General features: G+C 35.2%; 1 protein-coding gene and 3 long non-coding RNA genes across 6 annotated transcripts in view; 1 reads left to right on the plus strand and 3 right to left on the minus strand.

The window, feature by feature from the left end:
- Positions 1 to 23256, minus strand: part of LOC149678708 (uncharacterized) — a 293673-nt gene that overhangs the window by 259073 nt on the left and 11344 nt on the right. The gene's annotated exons all lie outside the window — the stretch shown is intronic.
- Positions 488 to 7789, plus strand: LOC149678721 (interferon regulatory factor 5-like). Of its 3 annotated transcripts, none has more exons than XM_089836660.1 (4): positions 488 to 655; positions 6059 to 6265; positions 6904 to 7059; positions 7662 to 7789. In XM_089836660.1, exons 2-4 carry the CDS (start codon positions 6064 to 6066, stop codon positions 7787 to 7789), a joined length of 486 nt encoding a protein of 161 aa, XP_089692786.1. In that variant the 5' UTR covers positions 488 to 655; positions 6059 to 6063. The 3 variants fall into 3 exon arrangements, with proteins under 3 accessions (XP_089692786.1, XP_089692787.1, XP_089692785.1); XM_089836661.1 differs by lacking the exon at positions 488 to 655 and adding an exon at positions 3904 to 4218; XM_089836659.1 differs by lacking the exon at positions 488 to 655 and having other exon boundaries at positions 5980 to 6265.
- On the minus strand, positions 5613 to 6190 carry LOC149678722 (uncharacterized). The gene is made up of 3 exons (XR_016366128.1): positions 6051 to 6190; positions 5811 to 5991; positions 5613 to 5747 (listed from the first exon to the last, which is right to left on the minus strand). It is a non-coding gene; the product is annotated as an uncharacterized LOC149678722 (long non-coding RNA).
- Positions 6429 to 8304, minus strand: LOC149678723 (uncharacterized). Its single transcript, XR_016366129.1, has 3 exons — positions 8211 to 8304; positions 7686 to 8150; positions 6429 to 6980 (listed from the first exon to the last, which is right to left on the minus strand). It is a non-coding gene; the product is annotated as an uncharacterized LOC149678723 (long non-coding RNA).

Below are 23256 nucleotides of genomic sequence, written 5' to 3' on the forward strand. Positions count from 1 at the left end.
CTCGAAAACGACATATTTAGAGATAAGAATTTTTCTGGTTTTGCCAGCAGAGAGAATTTATAATAGGAAGTGTAGGATCATGCCCTTGACAGTGCTAAATACAATGTAGCTCAAACAAGTAGGCTGCGACGCTAAAACTGGCCAGGTAAATTTCCGGTCACATGACTCTCCTTTAATTTTAAAGTTTGCCCTCAATCACTGTTGGTTGTACAATTACCCAATAAGGGTTCGCGACTTCGAGTGCGACTGGTGCCATTTGGAGTTATTTTCCCTTTCCCCTAAAAAGGTAGTGTCCATCTCCCCTAGACCCTCCCGCAACATTCTAGACCCACCCTAGAGGGAGGGGGCCAAAAAATAGTACCGGAAATAGACTGGCCAGTTTTGTTGATCACGTGATTTTTGAGCTACATAATATTCCTCAGTTTCCACTCCCTATTATAAATTCTCTCTGTTGCCAGAATCAAGAGATAAGGAGAGGTTTATGTATCTATATACAAACGAAAACTTAATGCGATCACAAACTGCGTTATATAGACCCAATCCTATTGGTCCGCAATTCAGTAACTAAATAAGTGATCTGAAAAGCTCTAGAACAATATATGCAATTTGCCAAATTTATTTTCTCTCACTTTAAATGACGCGTGCTTGCCGGAAGGTGAGTAATAATAATTTTAATTTATTAGTTAGATAAAAAATTAATATTCTAACTAAAGTGCATAAACTAGCAATAGACCTTTGGGAAATTAAATTTTGGGATAACAAGTATAAAAAAATATCGTACGGCATATTAAAGTAAAAGCTTAAATGGACATTTAAATTAAATTTTATGGTAAAGGTTCGATAGGTTTTATTTTTGATTTAGCAAAGGTGTAAATTAAAAAATTAAAAATTTCATTAATTTTAAAGGGTTTTCCAATAATTGTAAAGGGTTTTCCAATAATTGTAAAGGGTTTTCCAATAATTGTAAAGGGTTTTCCAAAAATTGTAAAGGGTTTTCCAATAATTGTAAAAGGGTTTTCCAATAATTGTAAAAGGGGTTTCCAATAATAGTATAGGGTTTCCAATAATTGTATCGGGGTTTCCAATAATTATATAGGAGTTTCAAATAATTGTAAAGGGGTTTCCCAAAGTTGTGAAGGGGTTCCAATAATTGTAAAGGGGTTTCCAATAGTTGTAAAGGGATTTCCAATATTTGTAAAGGAATTTCCAATAACTATAAAGGGATTTCTAATCACTATAAAGGGATTTCCAATAATTGTAAAGGGGTTTCCAATAGTTGTAAAGGGATTTCCAATATTTGTAAAGGGATTTACAATAATTATAAAGGGATTTTCAACAACTGTAAAGGGATTTCCAATAATTGTAAAGGGATTTCCAATAATTGTAAAGGGATTTCCAATAGTTGTAAAGCGGTTTCCAATAGTTGTAAAGTTGTTTCCAATAATTGTAAAGTTGTTTCCAATAATTGTATAGGGGTTTCCAATAGTTGTAAAGGGGTTCCAATATTTGTATAGGGATTTCCAACAATTGTAAAGGGATTTCCAATAATTGCATAGGCGTTTCCAAAATTTGAAAAGGGGTTCTCAATCATTTTAAGGATATTTCCAATAATTCTAAAGGGATTTCCAATAATTCTAAAGGGATTTCCAACAATTCTAATAGGATAGACAATGATTCTAAAAGGATAGACAATTTTTAAAGAATTTCCAATAATTCTAAAAACGATTTCTACAAATTCCAAAACAGATTCCCAATAATTTTAAAAGAATACCTTACCAGCTGGAAAGGTTAATCGCGCTTACGCGTTTGAACTATTTTGAATCGCTATGCAGAAAGCCAGTGCCTCGTGTAAAACGGAAAGCGCGGTTTTGCGAAAAGGGTTTACAGCCGAGAAATTTCGTGCAAACACGGTAAAACCGCTACGTATAGATTTTTACGTACAGCAAGAAGTTTAAAACATTGGTATAAGCTTTATTTCATAGTGTAAACCGTAACTTATACTGTTCGAGTAAAGAAGAAAGACTGTTTTCACGTAGTTTTTGGTCAGTTTTTTTTACAGTCAAAAGCGTAAATTAAAATAACATGTGTTGTTGCTGGACTAGAAACACTGGGTACGGTTGCACTGTATTTGCTTAGTTAAAAAGAGCACGTCTCACCTAACTAATAAAACAGAGGCTAGTTCATAAATGTTTGTTAAAAACAAACGTTTTTGCAGCAAGTTAGTCGAAACGTTTTTCAACAATCAAAAAATTTATGAATGATTCATGGTTACAAACTATTCAGGCCTCTACTACTGCAAGGGAACCTAAATCTGTCCTGAGTCAAAACTGAACCCAACCTTATAAAAACGGAACCTAATGTTATAAAAAAACATAACTTAAAATCAACCTAAAGCCAAACGTAAAAGTTAAAAACCTCAAGGTTAAAAACTGCAGGTTAAGGGGCGTGCCAACATGAGCCAACATTTTCTACTTTAGCGGGGGGCAAAATGGCTGCCTAATGTTAAAGTCCCATAGAGTTCAAAATTTGAGCGGGAGCCTTCGCCGTTTAATCCCCATAGTATCGCGCCAAAGATAACACGAATTTTGCAAATTTCAACAGCGGACAAAATGTTTTCTCATATTTTATCTGAACTCCTTTTGGTCTAATTTGTTGGACAAGACTGTTTTTCAAGTAATTGTGGCATATATGATATTCGGGGTAATTCTTAAAGGTCTTAAGTAATTATATTTGATGTTCTTTAGGCGATTTCGTGTCGAAAATGTTATTTTTTTTCTTTTGACGTTTTGCCGTCCGAGTGTTTTACGGATGACCCCTTAAGTTTAATTTTCACTTAGTTTTTTACGTGCTTTTAAGCGGTCAGTCATGAAACAAATGAATCATAACTTGGAAACGATAGCCCGGGCGGCAAAATGTCATAGAATCGCCTAAAGAACACTCCCCATAATTACTTACGGGCTTTTCATAAACACCCTGTATACATAGAAAATATGAAGGGTGACTTTGCGTTTTCGTGATAAAATGCTTGCACTTCGCACGCACCAGCTTTTAGCGTATGTCCTTCATCGTTGAAAAAAATACGGAGTGCTTGGTATCGCCCATTACAATTTCTATTCATGAAATAGATTCCGTGGGTGGGAAAATAGAGGAAAGACAAAGGGATGTAGCCAACCAGAGACGAATCCCCTCCCCTGAATTGTATGACGAAGATTATAAACGGTGTAGTAAGTTTGAAATTCCAGGAATGTCTCAGGAAAAGAGGATACGTGCGTTTTCTTTTTTTGATAAGTACACTATAATTTCGTAATATCAAACCTTCTCAGGGTCACCTTAACAGCATTATAGGCCTCATTGTAGTAGAGTTGGTACCATATTCAAATAAGTAAATCATGGGGGTTCCTATCGGGCTCCTATAAAGTTTGATTTTAGTACGGTTGGGTCATCATGTTGGGTAGTAAATCTGTTTAGGCTTTAATAAGTTGTTTTAGTTTTTTTGAAGTCATGCCAAAAGAAAACAGTTCTGCGTAGAGTTTGCAAGTTCTCTCCCCGCTTGTTAAAAGGAGTTTTCATCCGCGGTCTAGCCCGGTTTCTGCTTTCCAAAAATTCCATCAAAACTTGCTGAGGTTAACGGTAATAGTTAGTATAGGGCGCTGTAGGTTAGCTGTGGCATAGGGCTGGCCACCACCCCTCTATGCATTTTAAAGGAACCCACCCGAGAACCCACCTGTAAACAAGCCACAGCCTTAGTGTGGAAATCCCTTCATAGACAAAGCCTAGATTATTATTGTCGTTGCCTAATTGTGGATGCTGAATATGAATTTCGACTTTATTTTCAATTCAAAAATGTTTTTGGCAAAGAAATCACATACTTTAAAGTGACTCCTAAGAAGGCAGCGTCGGGTGGATAAAAATTATTTGAAATACGTCACAGGCACCACGTGACGCCAAGACTCAAAGACTTTGTATGGAGTGGGACCGTAAGTCCTGGCGAGATTGCAGCGCCCATTCCCTCAAGTGCTAGTTTTCGAAATGAAACTAAACAAGTTTCATTGAACGACGCCTCTCTCGGTCACGTGCCTTTGACGTATTTCAAATCACTTTAGCCACGCCGCTGACGCCCATGGAGTCTCTTTAAGTACTAGATGCTAATCAAGAAAACATTTTAAATTCTCATCTGTCTTGGATAATTTACCAAACTTCCTGACACGGTGAACAGTGGTAAATATTTATGTAATGCATTTTATTACTTTTGTTGAAAGACCATGAATAACGCCCAAGTCATCATCTGACCATTCGAAATGATACGGCTTAATACTCATGTTCTTTCTCATTAAACATGTTAGTGATTCGATTTTATCATTGAATTCTTCGCGGTTTTTTTTACCATCTTACACTTAAAGGTCACACAGAATTAGATTCATGATGCTTGTAAATTAATAGAAAAGTCCGTTGACGCTAATATGATGAACTGTCATTACTTCTTAAGTTTTAAAAATACTTTTAGTCTAGTTTAAAATTTTCAGCACTTTAAGACTTACCGTCAATACATTCGTTATATATTTGTTTTTAAATTTTAAAATTCCGCCCTTATTAACAGTTAAGCTTACTTATATGTAAATATTCGCATCAAATTCACCCGACGGTGCCTGTTTGGACCTGTTTACTAATTTTTGGGTCACCATTTCAAAAGAAGGCGACAATTTGAAACCGAAAATCCATTGCATTTTGCCGACCGGGCCACCGTTTTCAAGGTAAGATTGTAAAGAGTATTTTACGGATGACCCCTTAAATTTAATTATGAGACTGAAAGACAATGATTTCTAATTTAATTAATGGGTCTTCCCTAAGAAACTCAAACCATAACTCGAAAACAGTGGCCCGGACGGCGAAATGTCACCGAAAACTTTCGACTCGAAATCGCCAAAACATCCCGTATAATTTATGCTTGACTTTTCAGAAACACCCTTTATAAGAATTATTTTGTGCAAATATCAATATCGGAGCACGGGAATCCAGCTAGTTTAACAAAATTTTACATTTTTGTCAAATAATTAAATTTTTCATCCTTTATCTTTAGTAATATTTGTGACGTTTGCCTTTAAAATAGAAACGTAAAAACCGGTAAAAACCCATTGCACCAGAGAATCCATAAACTGATAAGACAAATCATTTTCGTTTTATCAAGATTAAGAATAGAAAGCGACTCTTGATAATGCTATAGTTGATAACAAATAGAAATTTGTAAGAGACCGGTAATAAAAATAATCAACACTTAGAGACTGTTTATAAACAATATCACATAATTATAATTTGTCTTTGTGTGACGGAGCGTGCGGAAGGTATGGGTTTTTGTGGCTCTGTTATTTATTTTATTTTAATAGTCAAGATATGAATTGGGCATAAAGTTTCTCGATTATTTGGAATTTTTCTGTAATTGGATAAGTTTATAAGATTTAACATTATTTTCCTGAGAGCTTGACGTGGAGTCTCCCAAGTTAAATGACTCGTTAGACGCTTAAGGTTAGTTCCGACTAAATAGGGAAGTTGACTTCAAATCCTGGTGAACTCTCGATGCATCTTAGAGGGAATATTGCGGGGTAAAACTCTCCCTTCCATCTCGCTTTTCGGCGCCTGCGCTGTTGGCGTTTTGGATCCTGAGATTGCGAAAGACGGAAATTTATCAACGCCCTTGTATGTCTCGATGCTGGGGGCTGCCCACACCCTTTTCTACGTTGAAATGGTCTATTCTAGTTTAGTAAGGTCACATCATAAAAAGTGTCAGACTTACAGAATAATTCTGATAAACCTACGGTTGTATAAAACCATATGGTAGGAAATATCAAGGCTGTGTTGGTATAGTTTGGCTGTGAGGAAATGAAGGTAAATACGACCCAAAACCTTTCATGACGATGACGCACTTTATGAATGGCTCCTTAATAATTCGAAAGATCATCGCTATCGCTCTCAGATCATGCTTATCTAGAACATCTTCTAAAAATTTTATTTTTTCTTTAGCTGTATTAAAAAATGTACTTAGAAATAATTCATACCAACATAGAAATAATGTCTAAGAAGAAAAAAAGACACAGAAGAATAACCATCGTGCCGTGGATATTCGAAGCGTTGGAGAGCAATGCATTTTCTGGTTTGCAATGGCTTGATCGTCAACAAAAAATTTTCTATATCGCTTGGATCCATGGCTCCAACTCTTTCCGGCCCGAAGACACAGATATCAAAGTTGCCAGAGCGTGGGCGAAACTCAAGAGTATGTATGAATTTGGTTACTTTAAAAAAGGGACCACCACTTTTGCATATTAATTAGAAATCTAAGTCTATGTTTTAAGTGTCTAAAATATGCCATTAGTTAGTGTTTTTGAATTATTATTAGTTAATTATCAGCTTTAAAACAAATTAAAATACCAACAATCAAGGGTCCAAATTAGTCACTATACCAGTCCCCATTAAGGTGTGATAAATTCATGATATCTCGATGAGTTTGTGATCCACCAAAAAACACCTTCACAAACATATACACCCTATCATATAAAGCTACTTCTGTTAAAATATTTTTAACAATATGGCTCCTAGTACCCAAATGCTATAAATCTCATATGTAGGATATAGGAAGCCAATGTACTAAATTTTAATGAAATCGGTTGGCTACGCGAACGTTGTTTTTTGGATAACGTTTATATTTCATTTCTCAAGATGGGCACAAATTAGAAAAATAATGATAATAATAATAATTAGAGTTAAATAACGGCCCTGCAATATTTCAGCCTTATAGGTAAAGGGGTTTGGGTTTGAGCATTAATATCAGTCAGTCAGGACAAATCTATATGATGTAGATATAAGTACTTGCCAATGGAGTATACAGTTGATATTTCTTTCCATGTTATGTAGATAGAAATCACGGAAACGATCAAATGCTAAAGGGGCGACTCCGATGCGCTCTCAGCAGCTCGAAGAAAATAAAGTACCTTGGAAAAGAGAAATATAGAAGAATTTATCAGATCGTGGATGACAGTTTGTCTTTCGAACCCGCAAGCAAGGACCATGGTAAAATACTCGCAGATTTTCACGGGCAACGCTATCCAAGCCTTTTACATTTTTTCATACAGTAGGATTAGTCACAATTTTGTCTAAAATCAATCGAATATCCACTAATTATAGAATAATGAAGAGATAGTGCTGCCCTCTAGATCGTTTTCAATTTAAAATCACTTAAAGGGAGGGTGAAATGGATAATCAAGTTAATTTTTTTATCGATTCTTCTACAAATTATCAGACCAATCTGCATAGTGAAAAATCCCTGAAATAGAACCGAATGATAATAAAATATCAATTAGTTTCATTTTTTAAAGTTTTAATTTCATTGCGTGACGCCTAGCCTTTTTATCAACAAAGTTCTCGTGGTGCTCTCCGTGTCGAATGAAATTTAGCGCGATGTGTCATTCCATGAAATCCAAAAAATCATTTGAATTTTAAAATCATTCGGAAGTATTTCCTGAATGTTTCACTATGCAGATTGGTCTTATAATTAGTAGAATAATCGATAAAAAAATCACTTGATTTTCCTATTCACCCTCCCTTTAAGGGTACCATGTGGCTCCAAGATAACATTTGAAAACTCCTATTTATTTACATTTTAAATAAACAAGGTGAAAATCAACCAAATTGCGAACCTTCTCCGCAAGCAGATTTCCAGTATCCAAGTTCAAACTCACAGGATTCTTCTAATTTAGATGACCTTTTGCTCGAACTTTTGAATGGCGATAACTTGATTTAAACCAAGAATTCTTATAAGACCTGAGGGTACTGTAAGTAAAACGGTTGTTACGCTGTGATGTCAGGTTTAGTCCACCACCATTTCAGACGCCCAGAAAGTACTGCCATATTGCCTAGCTTATAACGAACCGGCTCTGACCACATGAAAACCTGCGATGGCTATTAAGCCATTCTCGGCCCTCTCGGGTCTTATAGGAATTCTTTCTTAAATGTATACATGATAATAAGATATTTAAAAGGCAGTATTGTTCACTGCCTACCAAATATGTTTCATTTAAGTAAGAAATATGTAAAACAAGGACAATTTTGAAGTCCAGTAGTTTTTTTATCTTCAAACAGCTCTACGGGTTTTCTTTTCAAAGCTATAGGAATTGTAGTGTTCTTGTTAATTTTGGGTGTAATTAGGTGATCGGTTTTCATACCTAATTTAATTTTAAGAGTAATTCAATAATTATTGTGTAAAATGTATTCTTTTAAACTAAAAGCAGTTTTCAAAAATTAGTATCGTTTGATTCAAACTACACAACCTTCTAAATTCACCCAAATAAAGGATTTTTCTCTGTCGGTCCCGCAAGTACTCTTCATGAACAAGACAGTGAACACTAAAGTCACGTGGTGATAAGAATAGACTTGGCTTCAAGTGTTCTCTAGCATGCAAAATATTAGTTTTTGAGCACCTTAGATCTGGAAATACTAACTCTAATACTAATACTAGCACTATTTTCGTGTTTTGTCACGCGTTAAATCTTTTCGCGCCTTGCATCGTTTTCACTCCTCTAAATATGATAAGTATTTAATATCGGGTCTCACTTTATCTTAATAAATATCTGATATTAAAACCTCATTTTCAAACATATATAAGAAACACTTTGTCGAGAGATGAATTTTTAAATCTTATCTTTATTTTAGTACTCTTATTATATAAACGTTGTCAGATATATTGGTTTTTAAATCATCATTTTCATCCGTTCTACAATATTAATGTTTCTTAAAATTTAGGCTTCTAATTAAGGTATAGAGAACTTTAATGCTTTACTACTTTATTCATTATATGATAAACTACGCCTATACTATGAGTGTTTCGATTTTTGCAGAATAAATATTTATCGTCGAGTATGGTTTTTCCCTACATTTTTTTCCCAGAACCAATATTTCATATACATTTATCTTGGAAAATACTTTATCTTCGGAAGAATAGGCCTAACTGTCATTTTCTAGGTTAATAATTTGCTTGAAAATGGGACTTTTAACATAGAATGGCGTTGAAATATTGTTGAATTTCGTGAAGACTACGCTTAGCAACTATCAACGCTTTGGTATAAATTTATTTGAAATTACTTTAAAGAGTGAAAGCTTCGCAGATAAAATCAATCAAGAATTAAAAAAGTACAGTTACTAAAACTATATAAAATGTAACATTAAACGACTCCAACTTTGTCTCGTTGGAGGTAGCCATTTTTTTATGGAAACCTATTGTTGTCATAAAAAAGGAGGCGCAGTTTGTAATATATTCATTATTTTGATTTTCGCAACTGTTTTCATCAGCAACGGAAATCGTAGTAGGGGTTTATTGAAATGTGTTATACATTTCCGCTTAAATGGTAGCATAGAGTTTTGAGTTCGTTACACTCATGGTGGTATTTCGCATCAAGCTCACGATGTAGTAACGATACGTAAGGCTTGGGGGACGTACACAATAATTTTTGTATATTCCATTATTAATCATGGTAAGTGAATTTATTCGAAGGTATCAATATAAAAAGCAATTGAAATTTAGGGTGCGATGACGTTTTGTACTTGTAGCGTATTTTTCTAATCATGGTGTTTTTATAAGTCTGCTTGCCTATATATCAAAGGGGGTGTTCTTAGGGTCAAACTGTGTAGAAAGAGTCAAAGAACATGAGGTCTACCACATTTGCTAGCAGAGATATGGGATTCCGCAAATTAGCCTCCAAAACATTCAAAATAGTCATACATGTAGAGCAAGACATATTAGCTTTTATTAGTCGTCGATATAAGAACATTTTTGAACGTTAATCAATCAACAATTAAATGGGTAGAAGTGGCGTACGTTTTTGAAGAAAATTGTGGGTATTTCCTTTTTTTACTGGCCAATGTTTGGGTAGCTCATTACTCAGTAACAAAATGTTGAGACCTCATGTTTTTGGACACTTCCCACTCAGTTTGACAAGGAATGAATGGCGTGGCTTATTTTATGTTAGCGACGTCATAGACTGACGAAATACGATTATTTCCCGCTTGAATATTTTCATTGGCTGCCTTATGTTTCCACCATCAAGGGAACACCCGGAGCCCCTTTAGCTCCATACATTCCTGGTTTGACACAAAGAAAACACTCTTCAATTTAGGGCAGACTTATCAAAAACAGCTGGTATATACATGTATAAGTGAAAAATCTCAATTCTCGCAGGTAAAAATACGAACGAAGCATCTAATTCATTGCGCAGCGTTTGCTTTCGTGGTCATACTGGCGATTAGATATACTGCTAATGTCAAAGGCAATGAATACGAAGAGAGTGTCTATTCATGGCCCATAAGAATTATTCTTCACTTTCTGGCAATAACCCCAATATTCCATCTATCGTTCGCTTTAACCACTTCCTTGGGACTATTACTGTTCGACTGTTTTCCCGACGACGTCGAGTTGAAGGGAAACCTCGAGAAATTGCCAACCATTTGTTTCCGGATTGTCACCAAAGGAAATTATCCAAAATTGGTCTTGAGAAACCTTCGAATTAACATGAAAGTAATACAAAGCGAGAAACTGAAGAATTTCAAATATGAAATAGTTACAGAGAAACACATTGAGGACTTGAACAAAGAAGGTATACCCCAGGTTTCGGAGGTATTGGTACCTTCGGACTACCGAACGAAGAAAGGAGAACTATTCAAAGCCCGCAACTTGCAATATTGCTTGGAAGAGGGCGTCAACACCTTAAACGATCATGACTGGATCGTCCATTTGGATGAAGACACGGTTCTGACAGAGAACGCCATTAAAGGAACAGCTAACTTTATCATGAAGAACGAACACTGTTTCGGCCATGGTATTGTTGATTGTCAGGTGTACGGATTTCTACCTGAAGTTTTCAATTTTGTAACTTATTATGAATATGGAGATCTTAGGTTCCATTCCCATTTAAATACGCGTCCGTATTCAGCCGTTTTCAGAAACGTGTTCCTAGTGGCTAGAGTCGACGCGGAAAAAGACGTATCGTTCGACGTAGAAGCTGGACCATCACTGCTAGAAGACTTCGCATTTGGAATTTTGATGCGTCGTAAAATGTACACATATGGATTTGTCGAGGGTAACGTCATTGAACAAGGCCCTCCTACGTCGAGAGACGCAATCTTCTCCAAAGTTAGATGCGTAAAAGGACTGTTATATATCGTACTTCGTAGCTCGTACTTTTCGGTATCTGATATAATGTTCACACTATTTGTTATAAATATCTTCGGGTTTATCTTTAGTTTTCCAGCTTTGATTTGTGGCGTACTTTTCCCCGTTAATGTTCCTCAATCAATTCTAATAGTTAAAGGATTTATTGTTGGTGTGGCTTTTTATCAGCAAGTATTTATTGTTATTAAAAATTCACATGGGTCTATAATGGAGTATATTTTTCACATCATCGCTAGTGCAATTGTAGGTCCTTTCGTTTTGTTAGTTTTTTCTAGTTACGTTATACTGAAAGCTATCATTTCTATTAATGATATTTCGTTTTATGACACACCGAAATCGAATAAATTATTCTGATGTCTTTGATTTTAATGTTATAAAATACTTAAAGCCCAAAATGTTCTTCTATTAATGATGATATAAATTCAATTTGTTGACCATGGTGGGAGTAAATTTTTAAATGTTTAACAACGTGACGGATACTTCATGGTTGTTTATTTATTAAAACTTTTAAAAATGTTTTCGAGCTTTCGGGTACGAAACCCCCTGTCAAGCATAACACGATAAAATCCGTCACGTTGTTAAACATTCGTAAATTCTTTTAATTTTGTTGTAAAACCTTGAGCAACTCAACCAATGCACTACTTAAACCTTTCCATAGTGTTACTGATATCAACCATGTAGTTTGGTCAAATACGTTAACGAATTGGGACTGTGCATAAAGAACAAAAAACCAAAAATTATCTTTTGCTCAGCAAATTTGTTTCAAAATAAGTAAATGACTTGCAAATTTCACCTAAAGATCGTTTGATTTAATATATTTTAGACGTTTTTAGACATTTAAATTGGAAAACCTTATTCGGCGTGCTTCAAGGAAAAAGACAAGTCATGGCAAGCATTAAAAATATGTGCTTGTTATTCTGTGTCAGCAAGGATGACTGTATTAACGTATTGCAGTTAAATTCACTTTACAGAACTGTGTTAAATGAAACTGTAGCCCTGTAGGTTTTAAAGGGCGTGTATTTAAAATAAAATCTATCCTTAAACTGGCGCGCTCTCAGAATAAAGGCTAAATGTTTCCCCTTAATTCTAACCGCAAGCCGGTTCCTGTTTCTTTAATTAGCATTGTCTTTCAATTTTCTACTTAGTAAAACACTTCGATCAATTGTTTACGGTGGCCCCGGACCGCAAAACGCCTAAATAACCCACTGTACAGTCTGTTAAGAAAGTCTTTGAGCGTTACAATTTGCACACATATCTTACGATATGTAGAACACATTGCAAGCTCGCACCCTGAAATACAGTGTTATAAAAATTCCCTATTCCTTCTTCAAATTTTTTTTCATTTCACAGTTGTCCATTACCAATTTATACCGGAATCCGGAAGTGTCAAAAATTAACAACTTCCACTATGTTGTTATCTCGCTGTTATTCATATACGCGATTTTCGGATTTCTTCGGGGTTTATTCATATTTGAAAATTTTCAGTAAATCTAATTCTTAGGAGTAAGTCACGAGTAATCAACCTTTATTGAAAATATGGCTAGCTCGATATAAATAGAGATAATTTTTAATCGAGTGTCAAATCTTTGTCGACAAAATACTTTTTAGATATTAAGACGCTTTATTACATATACATGATTGGTCTTGTGGCGCGATATTCATTTAGAAGAAAGTGAATATTTTGAAGAGAAAGAAGGCTTTGATAACATTGTCAATTAAGTCACGATAATGTAATATCTAGAACTCAACTTAATAACGTTTGGGTCTTCAGTCCAACTTATTTCAGACCATGGAGAATCCCAGTCATTATGGCATATGCACAGCAACCCTTCTAGTCTGTCAAGCGAAAGAAGAGCCCTGAGAAATTTGTCCAAATTGGTGTCGCCGCCATCGACCCATAGTTCTTTATCAAATTGTTTTGTTTTGTCAATAGTCGTCTGTAATATAGTCTGCTATTATGTCATTAAAATATATTGCAATGCTAGTTCAACAAAGATAAAACTGGTGTCTTGTCGTTAATTTTGTTTCATATTCTTTAATACTCGATGATCGTAAAAAACCATGAAACATAAACATATTAAATATATATTGCAAAATGTATTGGTTCTATTGCGATTAAGCCTATCTGTTTATAGCAGACTATATTACAGACGACTATTGACAAAACAAAACAAGTTGATAAAGTACTATAGGGTCGATGGTGGCGACCATCAATTTGGACAAATTTCTCAGGGCTCTTCTTTCGTTTGACAGACTATAATCGAAAACCTCGACTATTCCATACGTAAAACAACGTCAGAGGGTATAGCCGCCTTACTTGAAACATTCACTAAGCGATGGGGTTTTGCTAGACGGAGCCTAAAGTTGCCAATCCTCCAGCGTTTAGTGCAAATGTTAGGCTTAGTAATAACAACTAACATCGAGCGATGCATTTTTAAATCTAATCTTTATTCCAGTACTCTTATTATATAAACGTTGTCAAATCTATTCGTTTTATAATCATCATTTCTATCCGTTCTACAATATTAATCATTCTTCTAATTAACTATAAAGACGTTTAGTGCTGTTGGTGGATAAGTATTCCTAGTATGTAAATATGTATTCTAATATAGTGAGCTTTTACCCTGTTGCCGATAACGACCTATAAATAGAGCCCCCCTGGGATAATAAGCGGGCAGAGTACTACGACGCGTGAGCCGGTAAGGCTGACTAGATATTAACTTATCATGTAATCTATGGAACCTAAATAAACTTGGATTTTAGTAAATGTGTCGACTTCATAACCCAACATGTGCTTTACTACTCTATTCAATATTTGATAGATTATTGGCTTCTACTATTGTTTCTAGTTTTTGCATTATGAATATTTAACGTCAATTAGGTCCCATGCTTTACCCTACATGGTTTTACGTTTATCTTCGGAAGAATAACTGTCATTTTTGGACCAATAATTTGCTTAAAAATGGAACTTCTAGCATGAAAAGCGTTCAAATCCCGTTAATTTTCGTGAAGACTAGGCTTAGCAACTCTCAACGTTTTGGCATAAATTTACTTAAAATTACATTAAAAAGCGAAAGCTTCGCAGATAAAATCAATCAAGAATTAAAAAATACAGTTTTTAAAACTATAAAATATAACATTAAACAACTCCAACTTTGTCTCGTTGGAGGCAGCCATTTTTTATGGAAACCTACTGTTGTCTTAACAACTGAAGGCGCAGTAATTAAAATATCAGAAATACATAGATTTCATGTATTTGGAATCTTCAAGAAGTCATAGACCCCATACTGATATCTGATTGAATATACGGGGAGGGGCTTAAAACTTTGTTAAACCACCTGCTCCTCCTTCCTCGTATAACATTGGCTATTTACCCTAGATTTACTCGTTCACACAACGCAAAGATAACTTGTTTACAATCTGGTTCTTCACGGATAGGTCGATAGCTACGTCAATTTCACTTGACTTCTAAGTTTAACGCCATTAGGTGTCACGTGAGGCATCATGGGTTCTAAATTTCCTCATTAATTAAAGCAGAAAGACTCAGAAAATGGCAAGTTAAAGATACCAGAGAGAATTTATAATAGGGAGTGAACTTGAGGAATGTTATGAAGCTCAAAAATCACGTGATCAACAAAACTGGCCATGTCTATTTCCGGTACTATTTTTGTGGCCCCTCCCTCTAGGGTAGGTCTAGAATGCTGCGGGAGGATCTAGGGGAGATGAACACTATCCTTTTAGGGAAAGGGAAACGTCTGACTTAAAATAACTCCAAATGACGCCAGTCGCACTCGAAATCGCGAACCCTTATTGGGTAATTGTACAACCAACAGTGATTGAGGGCAAACTTTTAAATTAAATGAGAGTCATGTGACCGGAAATTTACCTGGCCAGTTTTAGCGTCGCAGCCTACTTGTTTGAGCTACATTGTATTTAGCACTGTCAAGGGCAAGAGCTTCCACTCCCTATTATAAATTCTCTCTGAAGATACCAAGTAGAAGATATTAATGTATTCCTGAAAATATATTAATTTATTTTAATTTTCGCGTCTGTGTTTATCAGCAACAGCAGGGGTTTATTGAAAGGTGTTTTATATTTCCGGATAAAGGGTAGTGCACAGTTTAGAGTTCGTTGCTTTGTCATAGTGGGACTTCGCATCAAGCAGCACAACATAGCAACGATACGCAAGGCCTGGTGAACGTACACAAACTAATTTTTGTAATAATTATATACCGTTATAAAACATGGTAAGTGAATTTATTCAAAGTATCAATTTAAAAAGCAATTGAAAGTTTGGGTGTGATGACATTTTGTATTTGTAGTGTACTTTTCATTTTAGTGCAGGGTGTTTAATCTACCATAAATCTAAGGGTGTGTTCTTCGGTTCAAACTGAGTCGGGTGGCGTAGCGGTTAGCGCTTTCGCCTCGCAGCAAGAGGATGCCGGGTTCGATCCCGGACTGTGGCAACGGGTGAAAATCTGTGAACAAATCCTTCTGCGTAGAGTTTGCAAGTTCTCGATCCCCTCTTGTTAAAAGGAGTTTTCCTCCGCGGTCTAACCCGGTTTCTCCTTTCCATTAAAACTTGCAGAGGTTAACGGTAATAGTTATAGTATAGGGCGCTGTCGGTTAGCTGTGGCGTAGGGGATAGCCACCACCCCTTTATGCATTGTAAAGGCGTTAGATAAGTGGCAATAAATCGCAAGATGACTTGGTCTAATTAGCTAGCTGAACTTATTATATAAGATTCAATAGTCTTCAATCTAAGAACGTTATGAACCTTTATCAAGCAGAAGTGTACAATTCAATGTGCACGTGAGTGCATACGTTGGTGTAGTAAAGCTAATTACTTTCCACATGTGGGGCCAATATCTAATGTTGAAGACCCCATGTTCTTGGTCCTCTTGGACACTTTCCACTCAGTTGGACCCAAAGAACACCCTCTTATATTTAGTGTAGACCTCTCAAAAACATCCTGTATGTGCATGTGCGTCACTACTTAAGTTACGTGGTGATAACAATAGACACAGGTTCTCTTAAACGTAAAATATTCGTTTTCGGGTCATATAGCTAATGAGCATATTTGGTTTCTTTACATACGGTCCAATCACTTTCTCTTTATTTCGTATGTCATAGAATTTGAAATTTTAGAGTCTTTGTTTGGCATTTTATTTTGAACTTTTCTGAAAACTAAAATGTTTTCTAATTTTACTATATGAGTTTCTTTTAAAATTAAAACACTATACATTTGGACTTTCTCAAAAAACGCGTTACCATTACTTTAACAGGGTAATAGGCGTATACATTTTGCGTGCCATAACTGACCTCTGTATACTATTGTTGAAATCATTATGCACCATGTTTCTAGTTAAATAATTTTTTGAATGATGGTTTTTAAACTATATTACCAATTTCAGAAATTTATTAATAATTTCTTAAAATATTATTAAGAAGCATAATTTCTTTTTTTGTGGTATTATTATTATATCTTATCTTTATTCTCACAGGTAAATATACGAACGAAGCATTTAATTCATTGTGCAGCATTCGCTTTCGTGGTCATACTGGCTATTAGATGTACTGCTAATGTCAAAGGCAATGAATACGACGAGAGTGTCTATTCATGGCCCATAAAAATTATTCTTCGCTTTCTAGCAGTAACTCCATTATTACATCTATCGTTAGCTTTAACCACTTCCTTGGGACTATTACTGTTCGACTGTTTTCCCGACGACGTCGAGTTGAAGGCAAACCTCGATAAATTGCCAACAATTTGCTTCCGAATTGTCACCAAAGGAAATTATCCAAAATTGATCTTGAGAAACCTTCGAATTAACATGAAAGCAATACAAAACGTGAAACTCAAGAATTTCAAATACGAAATTGTTACCGAAAAACACATCGAAGACTTGCACAAGGATGGTATACCCCAGGTTTCGGAGGTATTTGTACCTTCGGACTACCGAACGAAGAAAGGAGCCCTGTTCAAAGCCCGCAATTTGCAATATTGCTTGGAAGATGGCGTCAACACCTTAAACGATCATGACTGGATCGTCCATTTGGATGAAGACACGGTTCTCACAGAGAACGCCATAAAAGGAACAGCTAACTTTATCATGAAGAACGAACACTGTTTCGGCCATGGCATTGTTGACTCTCAAGCGTTCGGGTTTCTGCCTGAAGTTATGAATATTGGAACTTTTTATGAATATGGTGATCTTAGGTTCCACTCTCATTTAAATACGCGTCCGCATTCAGCCATTTTTAGAACCGTGTTCTTAGTGGCTAGAGTCGACGCGGAAAAAGACGTATCTTTCGACGTAGAAGCTGGACCATCACTGTTAGAAGACTTCGCATTTGGAATTTTGATGCGTCGTAAAATGTACACATATGGATTTGTCGAGGGTAACGTCATTGAACAAGCCCCTCATACGCCGAGAGATGCAATCTTATCCAAAATTAGATGCGTAAAAGGACTGTTATCTATCGTACTACGCAGCACGTATTTTTCAGTATTCGATATAATGTTCACAATATTTGTTATAAATATCTTCGGTTTTATCTTTAGTTTTCCAGCTTTGATTTGTGGCGTGTTTTTCCCCGTTAATGTTCCTCAATCAATTCTAATAGTTAATGGATTTATTATTGGTGTGGCGTTTTACCAGCAAGTGTTTACTGTTATTAAAAATCCACACGGATCTGTTAGGGAGTATATTTTTCACATCATCGCTGGTATAATTGTAGGTCCTTTAGTTTTATTGGTGTGTTCTAGTTACGTTGTACTCAAAACTATCACTTCTATTAATGATATTTCGTATTATGATACACCGAAAAGAAATAAATTTGTCTAATATCTTAAATATATTGTTATAATATCCTCAAAATGTTCTTCGATTTTTGCTGTCCAGCCCTGAGCAACTCAACCAAAGCACTTCTTTAACTTGCAAACTCTACGCAGAAGGGTTGGTTCCCAGGTTTTTAACTCGGTGCCCTCTTGCTGCGAGGCAAAAGTGCTAACCACTTCACCACCCCACCTTTTATAAGAGGAATGCAAAATAATTATTTCACACATTTTATTTTCGGTTGCTTGCTTGCATAATGTTCGACATATTGTAAACTATCTGCGCAAACTGCAACTTAACAGACTGCACTTCGGTCCCATCACCGTCTTTTACCTCTCTGAGTGACGATGACGTCACGGAGAGGTATTACACTGGACGCGTCGGGGTGTGTGTGTCTGTCACCGCGTTCAAATGGCAAATCGGAGCAAACGTGTTCGCAGAAAGCAAATTTTTGGTTAGAGTTAAGATTTTTCGCGGCAATGGGTTAGTGTTACGATAAACGTCTAGCATCCCAATGGCAGGGCTTCCACCAAAGGTTCACGCCATTGTGATTTTGCTCGTAATTTATTGTGAATCAATCGCCTTATATACCCTGAATTTCGAAAAATTGTTAAAGAGGCATACGCTTGAATTCAAACGTCAACCATAGCTATGTTTACATTGATTTTAGGAATAAAGTTTCTTAAAACGATTTAACTAGAATTAAGGTAAATAAATGACGATTAAAGTAACTAATATCAATTATATGTATTTATTTAATTATTTAAGAAAAACATCTTAATTGCGTCTAGACTCGGAGAGGTTTATTTTGGTTTCCCAACTTGTTTTAACACCTCGTTTAACACCCTGTAGAATTTACAGCATAAATATACACGACTGACACAGTTTCATTGACCTTACCTTTACTGAGAGTAAAGTAATTTCACGTGTACTAGTATTAATATTAAGTAGGTTAGACATATAAAGCGTCCTACTTTGTACTACCGTGCAGGCTGATGTTTTTCATAACGAAATAATTTATATCATAACTGTGGTAATACGTTTTGTTCTTCAATATGGTAAGCGAATTTTCACAAACATCTTAATTTTAAAGATGAATATATTGTATGTTTTGAAATTTAGAAAAGTCTTTAGACCTATATGTACTTGCTGACATTTAAATGTGCTCGCTTGCATAGTGGGTCCAAATCCAAAAGGTTGCGAAAACAATAAAAAATATCGGTAGTTAATATATTTTAAATGCCAAAAAATGGCAGTATCGACCTATAAAAACCACTAATTACATGTGCTGATTGGGTTATAAGATTAATTGAACATGGATATTTTAATTTTAAGGTTATTTTAATGAGAGTAGAACCCTACAGACATTTTTAGTCCGGAATTTGTACATTTTTGACGCAAAAATTAACCGAAATTTATAATTATTTAAATCAAACTAAAATAAATCACAAATTAAATCATGCTGATATGATGTAAAATCACGATAATACCAAATTAAATCGCGTTTATATGAAATTCAATCAAGATAATATCATATTAATAACCTTAAATTGCTACAAAATATTTTAGTGTTAATTTTTACAACATTAATGTAATTTTATCACTTCTGTTATTTTAAACGATTTAGAGTCGTTTCATTGGAAATTTTAATAGCAATTACACGCTCTTACTTGGAAATGCGAAATTTGTCATATTAAAATTAAGATTCATGTTCCGTCTTCCAAGTTCTAGCTTAAAACCAATGAACGCATATTTTATTGTTCTCATAAAAATAGCTTTAACAGGTTTATTTATAATTATACACTCAAAAATTGTTTTGAAGAATATAATTGAGGTTAAAAATTTAATTTGAGTTTGGTCAAGAAGGAATTTACTATAAGAAGGCCTAAAAAGGCGTCCGGTGCGCGCGTGATAGTCGACAATCCCCCCTCATGGCTGGGGGGAGGCTGGAAACGGAGGCGGGACTTAATATTTTATCTTACTCTGTGTTTTCCACCATCTATCTCTTTTACCTTTTCGTTGAGCCTTGGTTTGATTTGATTCGATATAGAAAAAAATTATAGAACGAACGATTTTCACGTAGAGACACGTATTCAAAATCCATTAAGTTAGGTTCAAAACCTTTAACTAACTTGTTAATGGCAATTAAAAACCATTCCCTAACCGTTTCAGCACCGCTGGCAGCCTCCATTTCCTGTTTACTTTTCTCGAGGTTTTCTCTATTTGGAATACGTCAATCGCGTCTGTGTGACCTATCCCCACGGTGTCCAATAAGAAAGCGCAGAGCAATGACGGACATGAAAGGGGTGGGGCTTACTTGTCCACTAACACCGGCGTAAGATTAGAAGCGTAAAATATAGTGACTTAGGCCTTCTTATAGTAAATTAATTCTTGGTTTGGTTGCTTAGATAGATAATGTGATTTCTAGCACTAAACGTTAAATAACTTGTTATGACTGACAAAGGCTGCCAGCTCTGGCGTTGATTTATTCTTACTAAACCTAATTAATTAAAACATCGTCGTAGGTCAATATACGAACCAAGCATCTAATTCATTGCGCGGCGATGGTTTCCTTAATCATTCTATTGATTATACGTACCGCTAATGTCAAGGTCGATGAATACGACGAGAGTGTCTACACATGGCCCTTACAAATTATCCTTCATTTCCTGACTTTAACTCCATTATTTAATCTACCATTCGCTTTAACCACTTTCTTGGGATTGCTGCTATACGACTGTTTTCCGGACGACGTCAAGTTAAAGACCAACATCAACAAATTACCAACAATTTGTTTCCGAATTGTTACAAAAGGAAATTTTCCAAAATTGATCTTGAATAACCTTCGAATTAACATGAGAGTTATACAAAAATTGAAACTCAAGAACTTTAAATACGAAATTGTAACTGAAGAACACATCGAGGGATTGAACAAGGAAGGATATCCCAGGTTTCGGAGGTATTGGTACCTTCGGACTACCGAACAAAGAAGGGAACCCTGTTCAAAGCCCGCAACTTGCAATATTGCTTAGAAGAAGATGTCAACACCTTAAACGACCATGACTGGATCTTCCATTTGGACGAAGACACTATTCTCACTGAAAACACCATTAAAGGCACAGCTAACTTTATCGCGAAAAACGAACACTGTTTTGGTAAAGGCATTGTTGATTGTCAAGCATCTGGGTTTCTGTCAGAAATTTATGATAAATTACTAGTTTACGAATACGGAGATGTCAGGTTGTTTGCTCATTTAAATATACGCCCATGTTCGGCCATTTTTAGAAACGTGTTCTTAGTCGCTAGAGTAGATGCGGAAAAACAAGTTTCATACGACGTAGAGGCTGGACCATCACTGATAGAAGATACCGCGTTTGGCATGTTAATGCGCCATAAGATGTTTACCTATGGATATGTCGACGGTAACGTCATTGAGCAAGCTTTACCTACTCTGAATGATTTCATTAATTGTAATATTAGATGTCTTAAGGGAATGTTTTATATCGTCCTACGAAGCTCGTACTATTCAGTATTCGATAATATTATGTTAACATTGTATCTTATTAATGTTTTAGGGTTACTGCTCAATTTCCCAGCTTTTGTTTGTGGCGTATTTTTCCACGTTAATGTTTCAAAACCAATTTTATTATTTAAGGGTTTTGTTTTGGGTATGGCTTTTTATCGACACGTATTTTCTGTTATTAAAATCACGCACGGATCTATAATAGAGTACGTTTTCTATATCATCGCTGCTGTAATAGTAGGGCCCCCAATTTTAATGGTTTGTACTAGTTACCTTATACTCAAAGCTTTGATCTCTATCAATGATATTTCTTTTTATAATACAACGAAAACTAATAAAATTGTGTAAATTCTTAGATATAATATAATACTATAAAATTAATTATCACAGCACAAAATGTTCTCCAATTTCACGGTGCTTTATGCAATATAAAGGGGTCTTTTCTTTCACCAAATAATGTCTAACTTATCACTGTCTAATTTAAAAATTGTTTGCCATTCCGACCTGTTTGTAAACAAACAAAATAACTTGTTAAAATAAGAGAGAAATAGAAGAAAAAAGAGAAATAAATAGAAGAAGTTTCAGACACTTAATTGAACCTAAAACATAAACATGTTGTAACATACTTTCGTGGAATTTAATATCATACGTTTGTCATAAATTAGTAGTAATTATATTCACCTGCAATTCTGCGAAAAAGAAATACCTTTCGGGGCATAATCAAGATTCATAAGAACATCCCTTCGGAGTGAGGAAGTTACCTTCTCCTAGTTTTTTTGTGAAATAGCAGAATTATGGAGTTAAAAAAACTTAAAATTTAAAAACAAATTGTTTATGACATAGATGTTGGTAAACCAAAGTAACCCTTTCCGAGTCGAGACGCAATTAAGAGGTTTTCATAAATAATTAAATAAATATTATTTATATCTATTATTTTAATCGTCATTAATTTACCTTTATTCTAGTTAAATCGTTTTAAGAAACTTTATTGCTAAAATCATTTTAAACATAGCTATTGTTGACGTTTGAATTTAAGCGTATGCCTCCTTAACAATTTTTGGAAATTGAGGATATATAAGGCGATTGATTCACAGTGAATGATAAGAGAACCCGTAATTGCGTGAACCTTTGGTTGGAAGCCCTGCCATTGGGTGGCTAGACATTTCTTGTAACCCTAGCCGATCGCCGCGTACTTCTTATTCAAAACGATGAGAGTTGAAGGCAAAATTTGCTTTCTTCGAACACGCTTGCTTCGATTTGCCAACTGTGAACGCAGTAACTGACACACACACCCTGACACGTCCAGTGTAATACCTCTCCGTGACGTCATCGTCACTCGGAGATGTAAAAAGTAAATATGTTGCCTTTTTGTTCTCGAATGGGTTATTTTCCTGTGTGAAGATTTTGTTTTCAGGTGACAGAATTTAATTTTGATATATCTAAAATTCTAGAAGGTAAAATATTTGATGAAGTATTTCTTTGTTTATACGCACTAAGTAAAAGACATTTTTAAAGGCGTGTTTAATATTTTACTATTTAAATGAGGCTTCCCTTTAATGAAACACTTAACTATATCTTAAAACTAAACTTTATTTTCTTCATAAATACATTAATAATAGAAGTTAAAATTTCTCTAACATTCGTGTGTTTTATTACATAACCGTAACTGGAGCCTCAAAACAAAA

The sequence above is a fragment of the Phalangium opilio genome, unplaced genomic scaffold (assembly GCF_054372755.1).
Source record: "Phalangium opilio isolate 3A_F unplaced genomic scaffold, DU_Popi_V2 ptg000042l_1, whole genome shotgun sequence".
Classification (NCBI taxonomy): Eukaryota; Metazoa; Arthropoda; class Arachnida; order Opiliones; family Phalangiidae; genus Phalangium; species Phalangium opilio.